Source organism: Gobio gobio (genome assembly GCF_949357685.1).
Source record: "Gobio gobio genome assembly, chromosome: 12".
Lineage (NCBI taxonomy): Eukaryota > Metazoa > Chordata > Actinopteri > Cypriniformes > Gobionidae > Gobio > Gobio gobio.
The window spans coordinates 12858535-12879327 of record NC_137105.1 but is presented as its reverse complement, the minus strand read 5'-3'; the positions used below and the strand labels follow the sequence as shown (position 1 = coordinate 12879327).

Here is a 20793-nt window from a genome sequence, read left to right as displayed (position 1 = left end):
TTTTTGTGGGTGAAGAATTCACTTTTCTTTGGAGAGAATATGGAGCCATGTGACCTGTGCACAAAATGGACCCCTGTGGGTCATGTGACCACTTTTTTTGACCTTTTATTGATTAGTATTTGAGTTATTCTTCCTTGAGATAGGTTTGAACAATAAATTGGTGTTTCATTTTATTAAAAATAAACTAAATATACACTATAATAAACAGAATCAAGTATTCCAGAGCGAGTGTAATAATACTTCCTGTTTCCTAAATGAACCTGATAAATTAAATGCATCTAAACGTTCTTCATAATTACAGCCGCTTGGCTCTCAGCTCAGGAATGTTCTTGGTTCAGCTGTCCATATCTGTGATCCAAAAGGTAGAAATGGAAATTGACAACTTGATATGCCATTACCAGTAAATTGGTCATATCCCCCTTCTCCCTGATAGCACCGAACCGTTCTACGCTGTCTCCTTGGTGACTGTTCTTGCTAATAGCGGCACATGTGTTGGAGTGGGAGCTGGTAACTGGCATGTTGAGTTGATAGGTGGAGCCTGACCCTGCGCAGGGCATCAGAATGCTGGGATTTGTTTCTTTCTGCCCATGCCAGCTTTGCCAGCTGCTGGTTGGCACTTCCCCGCTGAGAGTGGCGGTTGATGGTACAGACCTGGACTTCTCGTGCTGAGTTATTTAGCCAGTGTGAGGGCATTGCTAGGCCATGTCAGATGGGATAACCGACTCAAAAAAATAGACAGCAAACCAGAAATAATCATTCCTCTAGCAGCAGCTAGACACATGCAAAGATAATTTTCATATAAGCAATATATAAGTGTGTGTGTGTTTGTAAATATATTTTGTCTGTGTAAGGCGTTAGACTATAAAATGTTCGCCCAATCATTGCATTCGGTCTGAATGCAGTAATATGATGTCCTACCTGCCTGTCAACATATGTATTTTCATACGTCTGCACACCCTGCTCATGCAGACATCACACGTTATCAGTGTGGTTCATGCTATGCAAAGTTACGGTGCTAGCACAAAGGCACGGTGCAGAGCAAGCACTTTCAGTTCATTCCTATGAAAGTTGAGCTCCACATTCGCATGGCAGACGTCAGTCACCCAGCACTCTATCCAAAACAGCGGCCATCTTTTACAGTTCCTCCTGAACCAAAACAACAAGCTTATGCTGCGTTATGCCATAACTACTGTAATTTGGAAGAGATGGAATACCGTGATGTTATAATCAGAATTTAGTAAAGCGATGCTATTCTGATGCTTTTGATTGGTTCTCTTGTTTTTTTTGTAATTGTCAGACGTGATTTGCTGCCCGCATCACGTCTGACAATTACATCAATCCACATTGCCACTGAAAGCTTTAGGCCACAACCAATCTGAGAGTTGCCACCATGGCAAGTGATAAAAATGTGTTCTAGTGCTAGAAAATACAAAAGATCATTTTTGGACTAAACCAGGTGCCGTAGTCAGCTGAACTGACTGTGATGAGGCATTATGTGATAAGGAAGCGTTTGTTGACAGTTTGCATTCTAGCATTAGCCTGGATGTCAGCCGAACTGTGAGCCCCGCCCACAACATTTTAACTCGGGCAGTTCGGTCTGGACTTGATCCGTAGAGAAGTAATTATGCCCGAACAGAAACTGTTCGGACCAATGAAATTGTCAGGGCGGGCTTTAGACGATGATGGACAGATGATAAACAGTAACGTAATCATCCACGTCATCAAAGGCGCTTGGGTTGAATTTGTTCTAATCCTAAACGGAGAACTTGTTCGTATATGCGTTCACCTTCACTATTTCTCTCAGAAATGATGATCGTGTTGGTAAGTTTAAATTCTTCTTTAAGTCTAAAAACCTTAAATTCTTTTTTTACAACACCGGCAAAGATCGTTTACACTCATCTTATTCTTCTAACGTTACTTATTCCAGCGTACGTGCAGACAGGGTTGCCAAGTTTTTACAACAAAACCCGCCCAATTGCTACTCAAAACTAGCCAAAAACAAGACCAATAGCTTTCCGGAGGGGGGGTTCTCCGGAAAAAAAAAAGGCATTTGGGGGGTAAAATGTGTGTTATTTTGGCAGGGCTGCCTGCTAAAATTCGCATTCCTGGGTCTGTATATTACATAATTGGGGTCGCTTCAAACCGCGGGCATGGAAAACAACCCGCGGACTTGGCAACACAGTGCATTGGAGTTCTGTTGACATTTGACAACTAACGTTATGCGTCGCTCCGTTGCTCTGATTGGTTGTAGGTCTATCCAATTGAGGTCTTTTTAACATTTAAACATATTTTGTGAATATGTATTTTAAATTACAAGCAACAACTCCCGGTTCATTTAGAACCAAAAAAAAAGACTCACAGTTCAAGAAGAGCTCTAATCAATTCACTGAATCACTGAAGTTTCATGATTCTTTTTGACTGACGCATTAAAAATTGGTCCATACGAGTAATTTGTTCAAGAATTGCACATCATGCACTATGTTCGTTGTTACATGCAGGAAGAAATTGCGTTGATGCGAACAAAGTTTTCTTCAATTATTGTCACAATTTTTTATTTTTGTCAAAATTAGAAATTAGGGTTGCACTTTGTTTTAAAGGCTTAGTTCACCCAAAAATTAAAAATCTGTAATTTATTACTTACCCTCATGTCGTTCGACACCCGTAAGACCTCCGTTCATCTTCGGAACACAAAGGAAGAAATTTTAGTTGAAATCCGATAGCTCAGAAAGAAGATTCGGATCGCGTGTCAAACCGCCAAACTGCTGAAATCACGTGACTTTGGCGATCCAAACCGCTGAAGCGACTCACTGATTCATAACGCTTCGAAGCTTCATGATGCAGTTTTGAAATCGGTCATCATGATATAAGTCGTTATTTAGGGTTTTTTTGCGCACTAAAAAACGATTCTCGTCGCTTCATAAAGTTATTGTAGAACCACTGTAGTGAAATGGACTTTGTAAAGACGTCTTTAATACCTTTTATGGGTCTTGAGAGTGTAAAGTACATTGTGCCAATGGAGGCCTTTCTAAGGCATCGGATTTCAACTAAAATATCTTAATTTGTGTTCCGAAGATGAACGGAGGTCTTACGGGTGTCGAACGACATGAGGGTAAGTAATTAATGACAGAATTTTCATTTTGGGTGAACTAACCCTTTAAGGTGTCATTGTTAAAGTGTAATTATATATTTAAGTGCTGAGAAATATTCATTAACAACATGTTCTTACTATAGGGTTAGGTTAGGATTAGGGTTTGGTTGAGGGTTAATTGCATATAATTATGCATAATTTACTATTATTACGATGGTGAGTGCATGTAATATACAGTATGTAACAAGGATAAATAAAATATTACCAAAATTAGTTTCTTTTTAGAAAAGAATCATCAAATGTATTATATTCAAAAGTGTTCACCACTGTGGCTGGTGTTTTTAATGCTGTTGGCAAGCTACTGTTAACTATAAGCTTCACCAGAAAGCCATGCCAACAGATAAACTCAAATCACCAAATCCTTTTTTTTCTGACTAGAATAATTCAGCCTGTGCCAGCACTGTATGCCGGTCAAATTTTAAGTGTTTTCTTCAAATTCTGTGACATTGTGGCAACCTCAATTTTCTGCACAGGATGAAATGTTTCATCTGGTGAAAGCAAGCACATTTTGCCCACATGCCTTCCAGTTGAACCTGTATTAATTTGTCTTCACTGGCGGAGCTCCCTGTGGCCCCTTAGGGCACCTGATGGATGGGTGGATGTACAGGTATTGCTAGGACTTTATAAAAAGACATTGAAACAGAGAGAGATGATATGTCTGTACCTAGCTCCTGTCTCCTGCAGCTGCTCCTAACAGGTGCATAACTGCTTCTTGCCAGATGGTCAGCAAAATGTGGTAGTTGGCAGGTTTCTTCACAGAATCAACCCTCGCTCTCACACAGGCACTGAGACGCAGAGATGGAGAGAAAGAGGTTAAAGAATGGGAAAGGTTGGTGACAGAAAAAGTTGCCAAGCGCTATAGCAAGCAAAACTCATTTTTCAAAACCTTTTACTTGTTTTAAAACTATGCGAATGGCGTTTTTTCAGTGTGTAATTCTGCACTGAATCGTATCAGGTGTCACAGTGTCAAAAATTGAGAAAAGTAGAAAAAGCACACACACTTTTTCTATTTTGAACAAACAAACAAGGGTGAGAAACTGAGGACTCAAGCAATATGCCAATATGCGATTTTGGCAATCCTATAAGATCATTACAAATCACACTGTAGCCTACGACATAGGCTACGACGCAAGTTAGTATAGAAGAATAAAACGTCATCAGCATGCGCTTGTGGTAAACAAATAGAGCCAGATGAATCGCACTTTGGCAATTGTTGTTTTTATGTGCACTGAAAATAAGAGGAGGAAGCGGAAGAGGAGAATATGGACGCGGTCATTATGGCTAGGGGAAAGAGGCCAACTTGCCATGCCAATCTAGCAAATGGAGCTTGAGGTAAGTAGTTTTGAGTTTTAGCACCATGTCACATCGACCAATACGCCATTTCATGTTGCATTTTTATTGGCTAGTCAGTAGACGTAGGTCGTAGCAGCAAACACATTGTGAGATGATCACGCTAAATTTCTGACAGTGTCAGAAAATGTATCGCAGGCCGTCTTTGGTCGCAAGACAGTGACAACGGCTGTCTTTGAACCTCTCTCACTGTATGACACACGTTGACAAGTCCCTGCGGTCCAAGTCAAGTCTCAAGTCTTTGAGGTCCAAGTCAAGTTTCAAGTCTCTGAGGTCCAAGTCAAGTCTCAAGTCTCTGAGGTCCAAGTCAAGTCTCAAGTCTTTGAACATTCTATTTCCAGCAATATTTGTTTTTCAGCTAGTTGTTATAATTAACAGTGTATTGAACTATCAAAACAGATTACTTTTACTTTAAAATTGCATAATAAAGCACACAAAATACTACTAAAATCATTACTATTAGCCTACTTTCCAACGGGGGCGCTGTGTATTTTGAGCTATTTGAGTTTCCGTAGTTTGCTGTAGATCTCAAGCAATGCTGGATAATGTAGTCTTCCAGTGAGCGCTGGCGGTAACAAAAACTGTGTATAGATAAGCGTTACAGTAAACAACGACACAAAGAACAACATTTCCATCTGTGTCTCGTTTGTGGAAATGAGTCAGACAGGGTCACAAATTGCGAATGAAAGTGTTCGTGTAATCCAGATGCAAATTAACTTGGTAAATCTGGATTACATGCATATTTTAGCTAATATCTTAATTTGGGGAAAAACATGAAAAGGACATGGAAATTTGTACTTATTGAAAATGGACCGCAAGCAAGCCTCTGCTGCTGTGAACACCGCAGCTTCCCTTCGGATTCATTGATTGCTTTTCAAATTAAATGACAAAGTTTTGTAAGGTAAGGCTTGACTATATTGTTACTATTTGTTGCTCATTTATTTAACAGCAGTTTTCTAATGGGTGATGTGATGAATTTGCGTGCCTTCAGATGCGTCACACGCTCACTGGCGTGGTGCGTTTAGAAACGTTTTGTGATATTCGCTGCTGCAGCACATATTTGTGAATAAATTAATAGTAAAAGGTGGCGTTTCGTGCTGTCAAGTGGGGTAGTAAATAGAGAACATAATCGGGAATGCCGTGCCAAAAGACTTGCAATTTTTCCACACGTCCATGTCAAGTCTCAGGTCAGTTGTTCGCGAGACCAAGTCAAGTCGTAAGTCATTTGCGAGCCGAGTTTCCATCTCTGCTGTAGGCTACGACATAGGACCACCGCTTCGAAGCCACGACAGAAATCGTCACGATTGGTCATCTTTCGTCTGGCACAGACCAAAATCATACAATGTGTACCAGACATTAGGGATTTTGTTGAACACAATATAAACTGGAGCTTTAGTAAATGATGGCAACAACATGATAAAACACTAAGCATGTAGACATGGTCAAGACGATCTGCTGAAGTTCAAACTGAGCATCAGAATGGGGAAGAAAGGTGGTTTAAGTGACTTTGTATGTTTGTGCTAGACGGGCTGGTCTGAGTATTTCAGAAACTGCTGATCCAATGGGATTTTGATGCGCAACCATCACTAGGGTTTACAGAGAATGTACTGAAAAAGAGAAAAATATCAAGTCATTGAAAATGCCTTGTTGAAGCCAGAGGTCAGAGGAGAATGGCCAGACTGGTTCAAGCTGATAGAAAGGCAACAGTAACTTAAATAACCACTCATTAAAACTAAGGGCATATCTGAACGCTCAACAAGTCGAACCTTGAAGCAGATGGGCTACAGCGGTAGAAGACAAACCGGTGCCACTCCTGTCAGCTAAGAACAGGAAACTGAGGCTCTAGTTCGCACAGGACAGTAAAAGATTGGGTACAATCTGACATTCAGAGAGTAGAGTCAGAATTTGGTGTAAACAACATGAAAACATGGATCCATCCCGCCTCGTTGGTGGTGTACCACTTAGAATCATTGAAACACCACATCCTACCTGAGTATTGTTGTTGATCATGTCCATCCCAGTGTTCTGATGGCTACTTCCAGCAGGATAACGCACCATGTCACAAAGCTCAAATCATCTCAAACATGACAATGAGTTCACTACTCAAATGGCCTCCACAGTCACCAGATCTCAGTCCAGTAGAGCAGCTTTTTGATGTGGTGGAATGGGAGATTCGCATCATGGATGTGCAGCCGTCAAATCTACAGCAAATACGTGATGCTAGCATGTCAATATGGACCAAAATCTCTGAGAAATGTTTTCAGCTCCTTGTTTTGAAATAAGGCAGAACACGCAAATACAAATGTTATTTTTTATTAATTCAATTATTAATACTTTTATTAAATAATGACATTTATCACTCAAAAATAATCACAGTATTTTATATTGTAAATATGTAGACTTTGTGTTAATGTAGAATTGATGTGCATCCACAGTTGGTTATTTTACCATTTTAAATGTGGCTGCTCCAATCAGATTTCAGCATCTGTTTTATTATCTTCACATGTCGAACTGTCCACTAAAAGGTGGGTAGTGGAAAGGTAATCAGGTGCAGTGATCTCTTAGTTTCACAGAAGCCACAGTCCCCAATGCTGTCTCCCATCAACCCCAAACAATCAAACTCTCACAGAGTGAGAAAGACTAAATCAATATAGACACCATGCACCGGTCATTTGTGGATGCTGCAGGGATCATTGGGAGTGTGTGCTTGGCCTCGGGCATTAGGAGTGCAGGGCACTTGTCCTTCCCATAATCCTCCTAACGGACTACTCTGAACATCTGGAATGAGAAGTGAACATCTGCCCGTCCCTATCAATTTAAAAATCCCCATTACTCCCTTTTTCTGTCTCTCACTAAATGAACGCTGTACTGCTTCACAAAGGGTCTACATGGGCCTGGAAGAGAACATCAGTGCCATTGTTTTGTCTCAAGTAATGTGTTTTTCTAAGGCACTTTTATGAAAGCTACTAAGCCCTGTCTGTGCCCTTATTCATTATATATGCACCACCATTCAGAAGTTTGAGGTCTGTATGATTTTTACATGTTTTTGAAATAAGTCTCTGATTAATGAAAAATGTATAAACTGAATTTTCAGCATCATTACTCGAGTCTACAGTGTCACATGATCCTTCAGAAATCATTCTAATATGCTGATTTGATGTTCAAGTTGAAAAAAGTTGCTGTTTAATATTTTATTTTGAAAATGTATTCAAAAAGCTGTTTATTATTTTTGTGGAACCCATGATTTCCCCCCCAGTATTTCTCTGGTGATTAGAACATTCATAACGACAGCATTTATTTGAAACAGAAATCTTTTGTAACATTTAAAATTTCTTTACTGTCACTTTTGAGCAATTTAAACGCACAATGTGCAAGATTTTTGGATTAAAATATTCCAAAACCACTAGAACGATGTTATATATTTTGTTGACTTGTGCACTTGTGCAATTATCCCAAATGTTTCCAAGAATGTTTAAATCCAGAGAAATAAGCAATTTTAACCAGGGCACGGACCATGTCCGTGCGTCATCTATCAATGATATCATACCCGCGTTACCCTCAATTTATTTTAATTTTGTAGAAACCATGGTATATAGCTTTAATATAGCTATTATGTGTTTTATTAGACAGGTGAGAAACTGTTTGGATACATTCATCGACAGAAAACTAATCATTGTTATATAGCTCATAGCTAAATTTGTCATGATTAACTGTGAGTACCATGTTTTACCATGCCTAATATATCGATCTAGCTTACTGCAGTGTGCAACACGTGTCTCACTGTAACCGCCGAGCGAACGCAGAGAGAAGCATTATAACCATAGATATCCATAATAAAGGCTAGATGTCTTACGGCGGAGTCTCTAACGTCCTCACCGGCGGCCATCTTGTCACAGGCAGGGCTCTGTGGTACCTGATGTAAGGCGAGGGATCTGCTTGAACACAAATACTCTTATCTCACTGAAATCTTGACGGATTTACAAATGGTTTGGTTTCTTACAAACGTTATTAACATGGCTATAATTATGGATGCTTGAACAAAATTATTAAATTATTAATTTTACGTATGCAGTGTCATAACTACATCTCTGACGTTTATAACAAACCAAACAGTTTGAAAATCGGTAGAAAATTGAGCAAGTTATGGTTATTTAAAAGTGCAAGCACCATGAAAACAATGTTACGAGTGAGCGAGCTGCCTTTGACAAGATGGCCGCCAGGTGCGGACTTTTTCAACCATAGACAGTAAAAGAAATGGACACAGCGACCCCATAGACTTCAACGCAGAAAATTGAAGTCAGTTAGAAGCACTCACTTCCTGATGACTGATGTACTGCGCAGCCTCACACTAAGCTTGACGACGTAGATGTGACGTGAGCAACCTGTCTGACAGTTGTATGTCTTCTAGTAGTTGTGCAAAGTGAAATCTGAATCACCGAATCTTGTAGAGACAGAGAGAGTGAGCAGGAGCAACTTTTGATGAATGAAGCAGGATTTGCGACATCTCTATGGGCGTTTACCCCCCCGATTGCCTCATAGACAGTAAAAGATTGCCTGCGAGCTTCTCCTCGGGTCTATACGGTACAGCGCGACGGAGTCGCGTGGTTATGACGCAATCGTTAGTCTATGTTTTACAAAAACGGCTTCTACGGGACGATAGTGTAAGATACAAGGTAATGGAGCATTTTATACATTGTCGTGTTTGTTTAGAAATAAACAATGGACAAATGGAGTCTTTAAACGCCTCAGATGTAAAGATATTCGCTGTCAAAGTGAGGCCAAAATGAATGAGAGTCAATGGGATGCTAACAGCAGGTGATGGCTTGGTTAGCAATGGCCGCCCCTATGGAAGGTACGCTTTCCGGGGGCTGGATTACCCCCTTGCTTTCAACACACTTAAATAATGTTTCTAATATGATAAAACAATATGATACGCATGACCGGAAAAAGCGGAAGTGGTCGTCTGCGGCATAATAAAAGCTCTGGCGAAATCCAGACGCCATCAAGCTACACCTTTGTTTTGAATAAGTGACCGCTAGCAGCGGAAAATTATAGATATGGTGGCTTTAATGGGCCCTTGCTGAATAAAAGTATTCATTTCTTTAAAAAAAAGAAATTCTTACTGACTCCAAACTATTCAACAGTAGTGTAATACATATAGAAAAATCGTAAAGATCAGGTAAAATTGTCTGTTTACAACTAAGGGGGAGAAAGGGTGGACAATGGTCATGGAAAAAAACAGATTACGATTTTTTCAACATTAATGGACTATATGTAAATTTAATTAAATTTGACTGTTTTATTCAAATCCAGGACCTTAAAATGATTCAGGAACAAAAATACACAGCCCTCAGCAGGTCAAATGCGCTCATACGCTAAATGTCTCTGTATAGAGTATTCATCATAAATGGCCTTCTGTTGACAGGTGCTGACTGAAGAGGGTTTCGGAGCCATCACCACAGAAATAACAATGACCAAGGAGTTCTACTATGCAGAAGACTATCACCAGCAATACCTCAGCAAGAACCCCAATGGCTACTGCGGGCTGGGTGGCACCGGGGTGTCTTGCCCAATAGGGCTGAAGAGTAAAAATTAACACCCTTTTCCTGTCATGTGATTGGACAAATTTATATTAACATGCCTTAACTGAAGCAATCACCACTGCAATACCCAGGCCTATATGTCATTGTTGGATATAAATAAAAAAGGTTAAATGCAACTGCTTTATAATACTGTGTGTGTGTGTGTGTGTGTGTGTGTGTGTGTGTGTGTGTGTGTGTGTGTGTGTGTGTGTGTGTGTGTGTGTGTGACTATGGCAAGCGTACATTTTAAGTGTATACTTGAGAATCAAATATAAAGAAGAGGAAGACACATTCTGGTTTACGACAGGCAGGATTGTGTGTTTGTTCTAGATCCATCTGTCAATTTCATTCGCATACATATCTATTCATCCCTCCATCTGTCCGCTACCTATGTGTTTCCTTCTATCCCAGCAGCACAAACAAGCGCTCTCGTCCCTCTCTAAAAGTGTCACCACATATTTCATGTCCTCAATTAAAGACTTGACTGCAATCCCACACAAACAAACACAGCCTCTTGCGTTCACACAGCAGAATCTGTGCTTTATAAGAAACGCTGCGGAAAAGCAGTGGCGCTTTGTTGATGGCACAAACAATTGCGCATGAAGACCAATGTAGTTCTCCAAATGAGAAGAGGGTTTACTATTGTTAATAAATAAATCACTCTAAGAAAATGTAATTCTGTTAAAGTATGGCCCAATGTATGATGTTAATATCAAGGAAAGTTTTACACATTTTAAAATGGAGTGCCGCGAGGATGATGTATTTTTGGAGGCCAAAACTCGGAAACAAGTTACCATTTTTGAAGTGGTTTTTGGTTAAATGCTTGAAGAAATGTCTGTGGTGAACACAAGCTCAAAATATTTCACATTTTATTCTACGTCATAAAATACATCAGTAATATTATGATTTTTATTTACAATTTTTAACCCTCTGGTCCTCTTTGGTCAAAAATGACCGAAAACATTTACGTTTTGAAATGTTAAATTTTTTGGCCTTACCGGAATGGGATGACACTTGGTGACACAAAAAAATCAAGGAGATGATTTGGATATGTTAAAGGTTCGTAAAAAAAAAACCTTTGCGGTCAAAAATGGCCGACATAGGAAATGAATGGGAAATAAACAAAAATACGAAAACTCAGAGAAACCTTTGGTGGTACAAACTACAAATCAGCCACTGTGCAGAAAAAAAAGTGCACAGCAATGAAGGGGTGACACTCTAAAATGTCAAGAGTGCAAATTAGACACCCACACTCCCACGCACACAAACACACACACACACATAGAAATTAACAAGTAAGACTGCAACAGCAAATTTTGAGAATATGCTAAATAAAATCAATTAAAAAAAAATAAATAAAAAAAAATACAAAACTTACTCTCTCGCTCAAACGCTCAAACGCACACACGCACACACGCACACACACACACACACACACACACACACACACACTGCATTTATAAAAAAAAAAGCTATATCCTACACACGACATTACACATGTTTTTATTTTTTTAACGGCTCCAGAAGGCGCTATTCTCACTTAAAAAATTTGATTTTAAAGTCCTGCACTCTATTGTAATGTGAAATGTTGCATTTTTGAAAAAAAAACAAAAAAAAAAAAACATTATTATTAATTCTAATGGAAAAAGTTGCTCATTAAAATTGTATATTTATTGCATAGTACTATAGAATCCCTTCAAAATTCTAAATAATAATCCAAAAATATTATTGCACAAAAATATATTACATTGGTTTTCCTGAAAAAAAAAAGGTGACATTTTAAGGCTTCGGTCACTTTTGACCGCGAAGTGTGACCCCTAAACGAAGAGGACCAGAGGGTTAAAAAACTTTTACTAAATGGGACTGCAGAAGTTGTCGGGCCATTAAAAGTATAGTTCACCCCAAAATGAACATTTTGTCATCATTTACTCACCCTCAAGTTGTTCCAAACCTGTAAGAGTTTCTTTCTTCTGTTGAACACAAACAAAATATTTGAAAGAATGTTGGTAACCAGACGGTTGACAGCACCCATTGACTTCCATAGGAAAAGAAATACCATGGAAGTCAATGGCTACCGTCAAGTATCTGGTTACCAACATTCTTTCAAATATCTTCTTTTGTGTTCAACAGAAGAAAGAAACACTCAGGTTTGAAACAACTTGAGTAAATGATGACGAAATGTTCTTTTTTGAGTGAACTATCCCTTTAAATGACTGAACAGGAAAATGTACCTACTCACTAATCCGCTTCTATGGCCTCATTGTGTTTAAAAACACACTATTGAAAACTATTTTCTCTCAGATTTTCAGGGGAAACTGAAGCTTAATGGTGTTGTTTAGCTTCTGTCATTTGTATTTAGGCTTCAAAACTCATAAAAGTGTTGATCATTTGTGAACAATATATACAAAATGAACAAAACTTTAGTTGGTCACAGAGCTTATATTCTGCAATAATCTAAAAGCCAATGGAAAAATCCTATTGAGTTTTTGTCGAGGGTGATGCCAACTTCTGGGTTGGTCTACAAAAATACGTCATTACTGCAGCGCTCCAGTGTGTTGTGTTTTAGAATTGAAGGAAATGTCCGTAAACAAAGATACTGGTGATTTTTTTACTGGACATTTTTCTAGGGATTTTTTCTTACAGCCTGTTTGTCATATGGTACGGTTTACCTAATATTTCCAAGTAAAACTTTTGTGGGAATAGTTTGATATCTCACTGGAATATATCCTTTAGAAACTCTAATTTTTGACTCTGTACTCACTAGTAACACGTTCAGCACAGCTTAGATGTAAAAATTAAAGAAAGCTAAACTGAATTATTAAAAGTAGAATGAATGTGATATTCTTCTAAGTGAGTCAAATACAAATCCTTCAGTGTTCGCAGCAAAAATATGTGTTTGGGAAAGCAATTGGTGTTTGTGGAGGGTCTCTGGTGTGGTTTTGGCTAATCCTCTGAGCAGGTGGCGACCGCTCCATGCACCTATTCCTGTGCCACACTCGGAGAGGGTCTCTCTGGGCAAGGCTGGCACTGGTGCTCAGGAACCTGGCCTGGCACAGCTTCTAACAGGCTGCTTTCAGCAATGCCGTGAAACAAGGACACTTGGTGACGCACTCACTTTGGCCCTGGAACCTGGGACTGGAACGCACACACTCTGTTTACTTGGATTTGCCAAGTTAGTGACCAGGTCACATACGTTTTTTCACCTTAAAATTTTAAGAAGGCAAGCATAATGTAATACAATGAACACATGAATACTATCTCCTCTTTATCACAGCCTAGTTTTTAATCATACAGGAATGAATGTGACATTTTGGAGAAATGTAGTTTTAAAATGTTCATTAACAGTCTGTTTTCTCTTACCTTTGAGTAGTTAGCAGTAACAGATGGTAAGACTGCCATCTTCTGGTGGATAGTGAAATACAATCCAGTCTTAATAAATGAAATGGGTCAAATGATTGGCCAGTAGGGAAGTTTATTTATATTATTGAGTTGATCCCTTCTTTTCAAGGTTTACTTTTAGCTCTTCTAAAACAAAAATTGTCTAACCATTTAAATAATCACCAATGGATATCCTTAAAAATCAATTGGGACATAAGTATGGTTTATGCAATTCTCTCTTAAAGCATTATTTGTTGTAATTTGGTAAATCAGGCACATTTGGTTATTGTTAATGACCACCTTATTAAAATAAATTAATGTTGTTATTATTATTGTCATGCTGTCATCTAAAATGCTTGCCCTACAGTTGGGATATACAGTAAGAACCTGCTAAAATGAATGTACCTTCAAAATATTGTTGCTCTGAATGTCGCGTCAGTGCCACTTCATTACTCATCGAATTGTATTCAAAAACATGAGTGTGTAATGTCATCATCACGTGTGTGTGTGTGTGTGTGTGTGTGTGTGTGTGTGTGTGAACTCCAAAAATGGGCAGAACCTCCAAAAGGAGACGGGGGTCTCCACGCGTAAAGGCTCCGGCTTCAGCCAATTGACTTACATTTCAAAATAAAAGTTCATAAATTAAACAGGCTATCTAAAATAAAAAGTTATAAAATATGCTATATATATATATATATATATATATATATATATATATATATATATATATATATATATATATATATATATATATATATATATATATATATATATATATATATATATATATATATATATATATATATATTAAAAAATCCTATATAAATAAGTATGAACAGTGAGAGAGCACATTCTTTGTCTTTTGTCCAATCTGAGCTTATGCTGCATTCACAGCAGGCTATGTCAATAGAGTGCTGCAGGTAAGACGTCACATTGCAGGCCAAATGGCGTGAAGCAAAAGTTTATGATACTTGGACATTTTGTCCATTAAGATAATTATCACAGAAGAACACAACTTTTATGAATTTTGAAACCTAAATGCAGTCGCTAGAAGGCTATAAATGGACTACACCACAGTCCTACGATTTCAACGTCACAAATCACTAAGCTTCCGACAACTCTTTCAGTATTTATCTAAAAACATTTTCCCAGAATGTTTGAGTTAGAATAGTTTATAAGAGCACAATTATGAGCATAATGAGGCTGTAAAAGCGGACTTAGGTTACCTGTTTGGCGTGATGATGTTTAGCCACTTGTTAGCAGCTGCCTTTTTCAAGACAAGTAACAGCTTTAAAAAAAATGAACCTGAAACGTGAAAGTGTCTTGAGCTTGTGTTCACCATAGACCTTATTTCAGCCATTTAACCAAAACCTCATTCAAAAAACCCATTGACTTCAGGAGATAGGAACCTAAAGTGCTAAAATGCTAACTTGCTTCCGCGTTTTGGCCTACAAAGTGATGTCTTACCTGCACCACTCTATTACTGTGAGATGGCAACCAATGACATTCTACTCTGAGCTGTTCCTCTGACTCAGAATTATGCGTTTCTATGGCACTATCAACACCAAAATGAATCTACAGCAGTCAAGTGTACAAGTCAGAGCTCTAAGTTGTTTATATTTATTAGGGCTCGAGCACAGATGGTTTGAGGACCCTACTGTAATTGCTCAGTCTAATATTCTTCTGCTTCGAAATGAATAGCATTTTTGAGGGCCTAAACATGCTCGAAAACTCATGAAACTTTGCACACGTTAGAAGTGGTGAAAATGTACGTCTGATATGGGTTTCAGAATTAGGCGTGGCAAAATGGCTCTATAGCGGCACCTACAAAATTTAAAATCAACGTTATGACATTCGGAAAACTCATGTAACAACCCAATACCTACAAAAAAAATCCCTGGGAGCAAAATCGGAAAACCCAACCGGAAGTGAGATATTTAGAATTTTCTCTGCAAAATTTTTGCAGTTTTTGCCATTTCCAGATGCTGTAATTTAACGAACTCCTCCTAGAGATTTAATCAAATCAACATCATATTTGGTCAGTCTAATCTTAAGTCCTTTGCGACGTTAAATTGTGAAGATCTTGAGTTTTCGCTGAAGGGCGTGTCCGTGGCGGTCTGACAAAGTTCGATGTTTCGCCATGAACCAGGAAGTTGTTGTAACTCAGGCATACAATGTCCGATCTACCCCAAACTTCACGTTTTATTCCTGGCCTGGCCTGAACACATCTACACGCCAATATTCAGTTACAGTCATAGCGCCACCTACTGGCAACAGGAAATTACATGTTTTACACTGTGATTAACTCCTCATTGAGATTTAACCACATCAACATCATATTTGGCCAGTCTAATCGTAAGGCCTTGGTGATGTTATATTGTAATGATCTTGAGTTTTTTCTGAAGGGCGTGTCAGTGGCGGCCTGACAAAGTCTAATGTTTTGCCTCCAAAATAAATCGCATTTTTGAGGGTCAAAACATGTTCGAAAACCCATGAAACTTTGCACAAGCGTCAGAAGTGGAGAAAATGTACATCTGCTATAGGTTTCAAAATCTGAAAATCAACAGGAAGTGAGATATTTTTAATTTTCTTTGCAAAATGTTTGCAAATTTCGCCATTTCCAGGCGTTGTACTTTAAACAAACTCCTCGAGATTAAATCAGATCAACATCATATTTGCACCGGGTGGCGGTGGCCCTTTCATCGCTGCTTGCAGCTTTAATTATTATTATAATATTATGTGCTCTGAGACATGATGTAATTTAATGCGTCTCTCGTGATGCTTTGCAGACTTTGCGCCGGCTGTGCACGTTCATGTGTTTTGAAGGAGGCGTGGCTATGGAGAGCATTCTGAAAGAATGCACATTTCAACATATTTGCAAGGCCGACAACACAGACAGCGTTTGGCTGAGATGTGCGGTTACTGTGTAATCAATATTTTTGTAAGGTAAATATATATTGAATATCAGCATACAGTATAAATGTTAACTTGGATAGATAATGTAAACATAAATGTGATCTATCTCTATTTATAATGTATAGTAGTCATCAATAGTCATCACACCAGTGGTTTAAAACCAAACTTTTTTTTAATACTAACAAAGAATCATCTCAACTACTTGTACATGGCTACCATGAATATTTGTACAAAAATGCAGTAAAAATATTGATTAATATATACAGATATGTCTCCTTAGTGTCGGCAGGCAGGACGCACATGTAGATGACAAGAACACCAATGGTCTTGCACGAGTATACACAATACAGATATTGTTTTCCAACATCAGTGCCACTAACTCCAGATCAAAGACGTTAAGAACAGAGATATTAATCATGTCTTCAGGAGTACATGAAAAACAAAAGGAAATACAGTTACTGAATGATACTGTGTACAGTCATGTGAATAAGAAAGTGCAATACAGAACAATACAAAAAAAATCTTAAATTACATGACAGTAAGGAAGGCTGGCAGCATGAGAGACTGCGATAGATTTTTGTCGATTGTGAGATATGGGAAGAGCTGATTGGCCAAGCAGGCAATGAAGAATTGGAAGGGAAAGTCCAAGGCAGTGGACGGTTGGTATCGGTTTTGTCATATTGCTCTCGTCCCATTCGTTTACACATTTATCGCATTGACGTGTTCTGATCCCATTCCTCTTATTTTCACAGAAGCGGACCAGAGTGTGCACTGCTAACCTTGTAAGCGCTAAATCAAATAAGGCTTGAGGCTGCGGTAGCATAAGAAAACATCTGTGTCACAATGCAGACGGCAATGTCAAAAAGAGAGCAGTAAGTACCCTGTGGGACGGGGTGTATTACTTCTACATTCTTTCGGGCTAATGGACAAAGACAGACAACTGGCAAACCAACAGCATTTGGACCAAGGAACAATTCAATTCAACAGGAAACATGGCTAACAGAGTATGAAAGCTGTGGCTACCGCCCTTAACAAGTCGTGAACACTGAACAACAGATGTTTAAGCCTGATAACCTTCTTAAATGTACAACATACTACTCGTACAATAATACTTCAGCGTAGGGTGTCAGTCAAGTATCACAGTAATGACACATCACAGTGTTGTTGATATACTGTCCCGGGATGGGTGTCATTTATAGTCTTGGAAGAAATAACCTTTATACCATAACTAACTCGTGCTTTTTTGTGGTGCGTTTGCCGCCTTCGCGATTCAAATCTGCGGATATGGTTTGTGCAAGCCTTTATGTTATGTACTTTTTTTTTTTTTTTCGTTAAATAATCCGTAAATGAGTTAAGCACACCAAAAAGACATTGGTTGAATAAGAAAGGTCGGCATCACCCATAACATTTGCTTTTTGTTACCCACTGTGTAATAGCACTTGGAAGATCTGTCTCAAAAGCATCATACATGTTTTCTTTGACATGATTAGAAATGAACGTGAAGTCTCACAAACTACGAGGAAACCTATGGATTTGGACAGCTAGGCCTACATTAAATTCTAGAAACGAGTAACCATGCATATTACAGACTTCATTAAATGACATCTGATTACCCACTGATGTCATCAAAACTGCAATGGGAGCTAATGGGAAAAAAAAGTTATTTCGGGTTTCCGACTTAAAAAGGGCATTGGGGACCAAGCACGACAAAAAAAAGACTCATATTGAGGAAGCAACTCATAATTTCCATTGAAAGTTGCAAGGGATGAACAACATTTCAGCTTATTGTTCAGAATAGCATCGTTTTTCTGTAAGAACACTGTCGGCGAGACATGTAGACAATTATACATAGCGGAAAATAAAAACGTACGTTTTGCTACCAGAACATGCACTGGCCTGTAGGGAACTATATTCTCTTGCAGTCTGCACTTTTTGCTATGCACAAGTGAACCGTTTTCCATTCTAGGATTATTTGACAGAAATTTGTTAGGCAAGATATATTTTGAAGGGTGCCACATGCAGCGCTGGTGTTTAGCCACATTTAGTGGTTAGCATGCCCTTATGAAGAAGTTGAACGTATTATTATTATTAATGGCTTGCTGGGTACATATGATACATAGTTGCTGTGCAAGAGCAAAGCCAAATGGCCAGCTATTAGCCAATAGGCACATCTGACACCATCATGTGCCACGGCCCGGTAGCCAATCGGAGACATAGGTGAGAGCAGGGACAGGTGCATGCTGCCTCTAACTGGTGATCAGATGACATTACAACAGAGTCAGATTGGGAAAGAGGGATAGAGAGGCGGCCATATTTAACACAGAGTATTGCCAACATAAAAAAAATATTTTGTGTGACAGCACATTGAGGATTGTATACATGTGTGTGCTGAACGAGAAACACGGATCAGAGTCCCTCAGACCCTGGTTGTGTTTAACAAGGTTCTGAAGGAGGGTGTCAGAGGTCCTGTGAAGGAGATGGCGGAGGGGTCAAATCCTCCTTTGTGGAGCTGTAGAGTTCAGTGCGAGACTGGCAGGTCTGGGCGTCGGGTCTGGATGATTTTTGGTTTGGGGTTGATCATTGATTCCTCCTCCTCCTCATCCGTGTCACTGTCACAGACGTGGACCACCACGCTGGGCGTAGACTCCGTGCCTGCGTGTAGCTCAAACTTCTCACCTGTATGTGTAGAAGAGAAGAATCTGTCAGCTTGAGAGTTTCTGAACCTAATACGCTATGGGTAGAGCTGGCTCGTACATCGAATACTGCACATTTATGGGTTGATTATGCTGCCGATTATTGTGAATATTGCAGTGATTGTTACCCATTCTTTCTTGTCTTGGATTGATGAGAGAATTCAGAGAGAGATATAACATTGTGAGGTTTTAACTTAGGTTATGGTTTTTGCAAGTATGAGTTGGTAAGTTTGATTCATGTAAACACTTTTTATATAAATTACAATTATTGTAAAAAATAAATGCGAGTTTTTGTAACATTTTTGTAAAAAATATATACATATGTAAATATAAATATGTACACTACCATTAAATGTTTACTACAATTCAAGATTAAAAAAAAAACCTTCTGACCCCAAACTTATTTATTTGGTTCATCTTAGGTCTGACAGAAAGTAACAATAACCAATAACGTAAATATAGTAAAATAGTATAAATAATATAGATACATATACATATATAACATATACAGCCATACAATAATTCAGATTTTTTTTTAAAAACAGGCAAACACACACACACACACACACACACACACACACACACACACACACACACACACACACACACACACACACACACACACACACACACACACACACACACACACACACACACACACACACACACACACACACACACACACACACACACACACACACACACACACACACACACACACACACACACACACACACACACACACACACACACACACACACACACACACACACACACACACACACACACACAAAGATAATAATGATGATAATAAAAAAAAAGATTAAATAAATAAATACATACAAAATGAAGATGTAGTTGTCTCCTTAAAATATTCCAGAAAAGGGCTCCAGACTTTCAGAAAAAGTTTTGGCTTTTGTTTTATTGCGAACCGAATCTTTTCAACCGAAAATGTTGAATGGTAGTGTAGGTATGTATTGCTAATAATAATACTGATACAACTACTACTAATAATAATTATAATTATTATATGGTGTTTAAATTGAAATTATTCAGTTTGATTGGAGGAAATGTATTTTTGCTTTAAACATTTTTGTAAATGCCTGTTTGAACTCAAATTTCTCTTATTAAAAATGAAAGTAAATACAGATCATAAATCTAATATTGTCAAAAGGTTTTTGCTACACCAAGCACTTAAAAAAAAGTTTTTGTGCACAAAAAATGTTTATGCTGCATTCCATACAACATCCTACTTGGATCCCTGGTTTCACCCCATATGATGTGGTAATGGTAAACAATTACTTTTAAGCAAATACAATGCATTAATAAGTTAAATTTACTTCTGTGTGTTTTAAAGAACTATTTAGGAAACATTTGGAGTGATAGATGTGCATTTTTACTAGTCCATCTGAAAAACACATGCTAGCATTGTTATTTTTTCTGCAATATTAAGCGAGTGAGATTCAGTAAGATTCAGACTTCTGAATGGAATGCATTATATCGTTATTTCTCCTGCAATACTAACAATCAGACCTAGAGGGCGCTCTCTCTCTAGATCTCAACGTGAGAAGAGAGGATATTTTAGGCTGGCTGTAACTGCGGGTGGCCAGAGAAAAGAAAACCAGCAACGATCCATAGCATTAAACATACATACTCCGAATGCACAGGGAAACAGTGTTATATATCCAATGCTGAAAATCCATGTAACACTACCAGAATGGAGATC

General features: G+C 38.5%; 2 protein-coding genes across 4 annotated transcripts in view; one reads left to right on the top strand and one right to left on the bottom strand.

Moving 5' to 3' along the window:
* msraa (methionine sulfoxide reductase Aa) overlaps positions 1–10226 on the top strand; it is a 102437-nt gene extending 92211 nt beyond the window's left edge. Inside the window, exon 6 of the mRNA XM_079830712.1 lies at positions 9924–10226. Within this exon, the coding sequence (XP_079686838.1) occupies positions 9924–10094 (171 nt within the window). The 3' untranslated portion in view covers positions 10095–10226. The remainder of the gene's footprint in view (positions 1–9923) is intronic.
* Positions 10227–16525: 6299 nt separating this feature from the next.
* The window catches only part of rcan2 (regulator of calcineurin 2), a 98970-nt gene continuing 94702 nt past the window's right edge, over positions 16526–20793 (bottom strand). For 2 of the 3 annotated variants that reach the window (XM_079831609.1, XM_079831610.1), the window contains one exon: positions 16531–19050. In XM_079831609.1, the coding sequence (XP_079687735.1) occupies positions 18893–19050 (158 nt within the window). In that variant the 3' untranslated portion in view covers positions 16531–18892. Of the gene's footprint in view, positions 19051–20793 lie in introns of all 3 variants that reach the window. The other variant, XM_079831608.1, reaches the window with a different exon arrangement.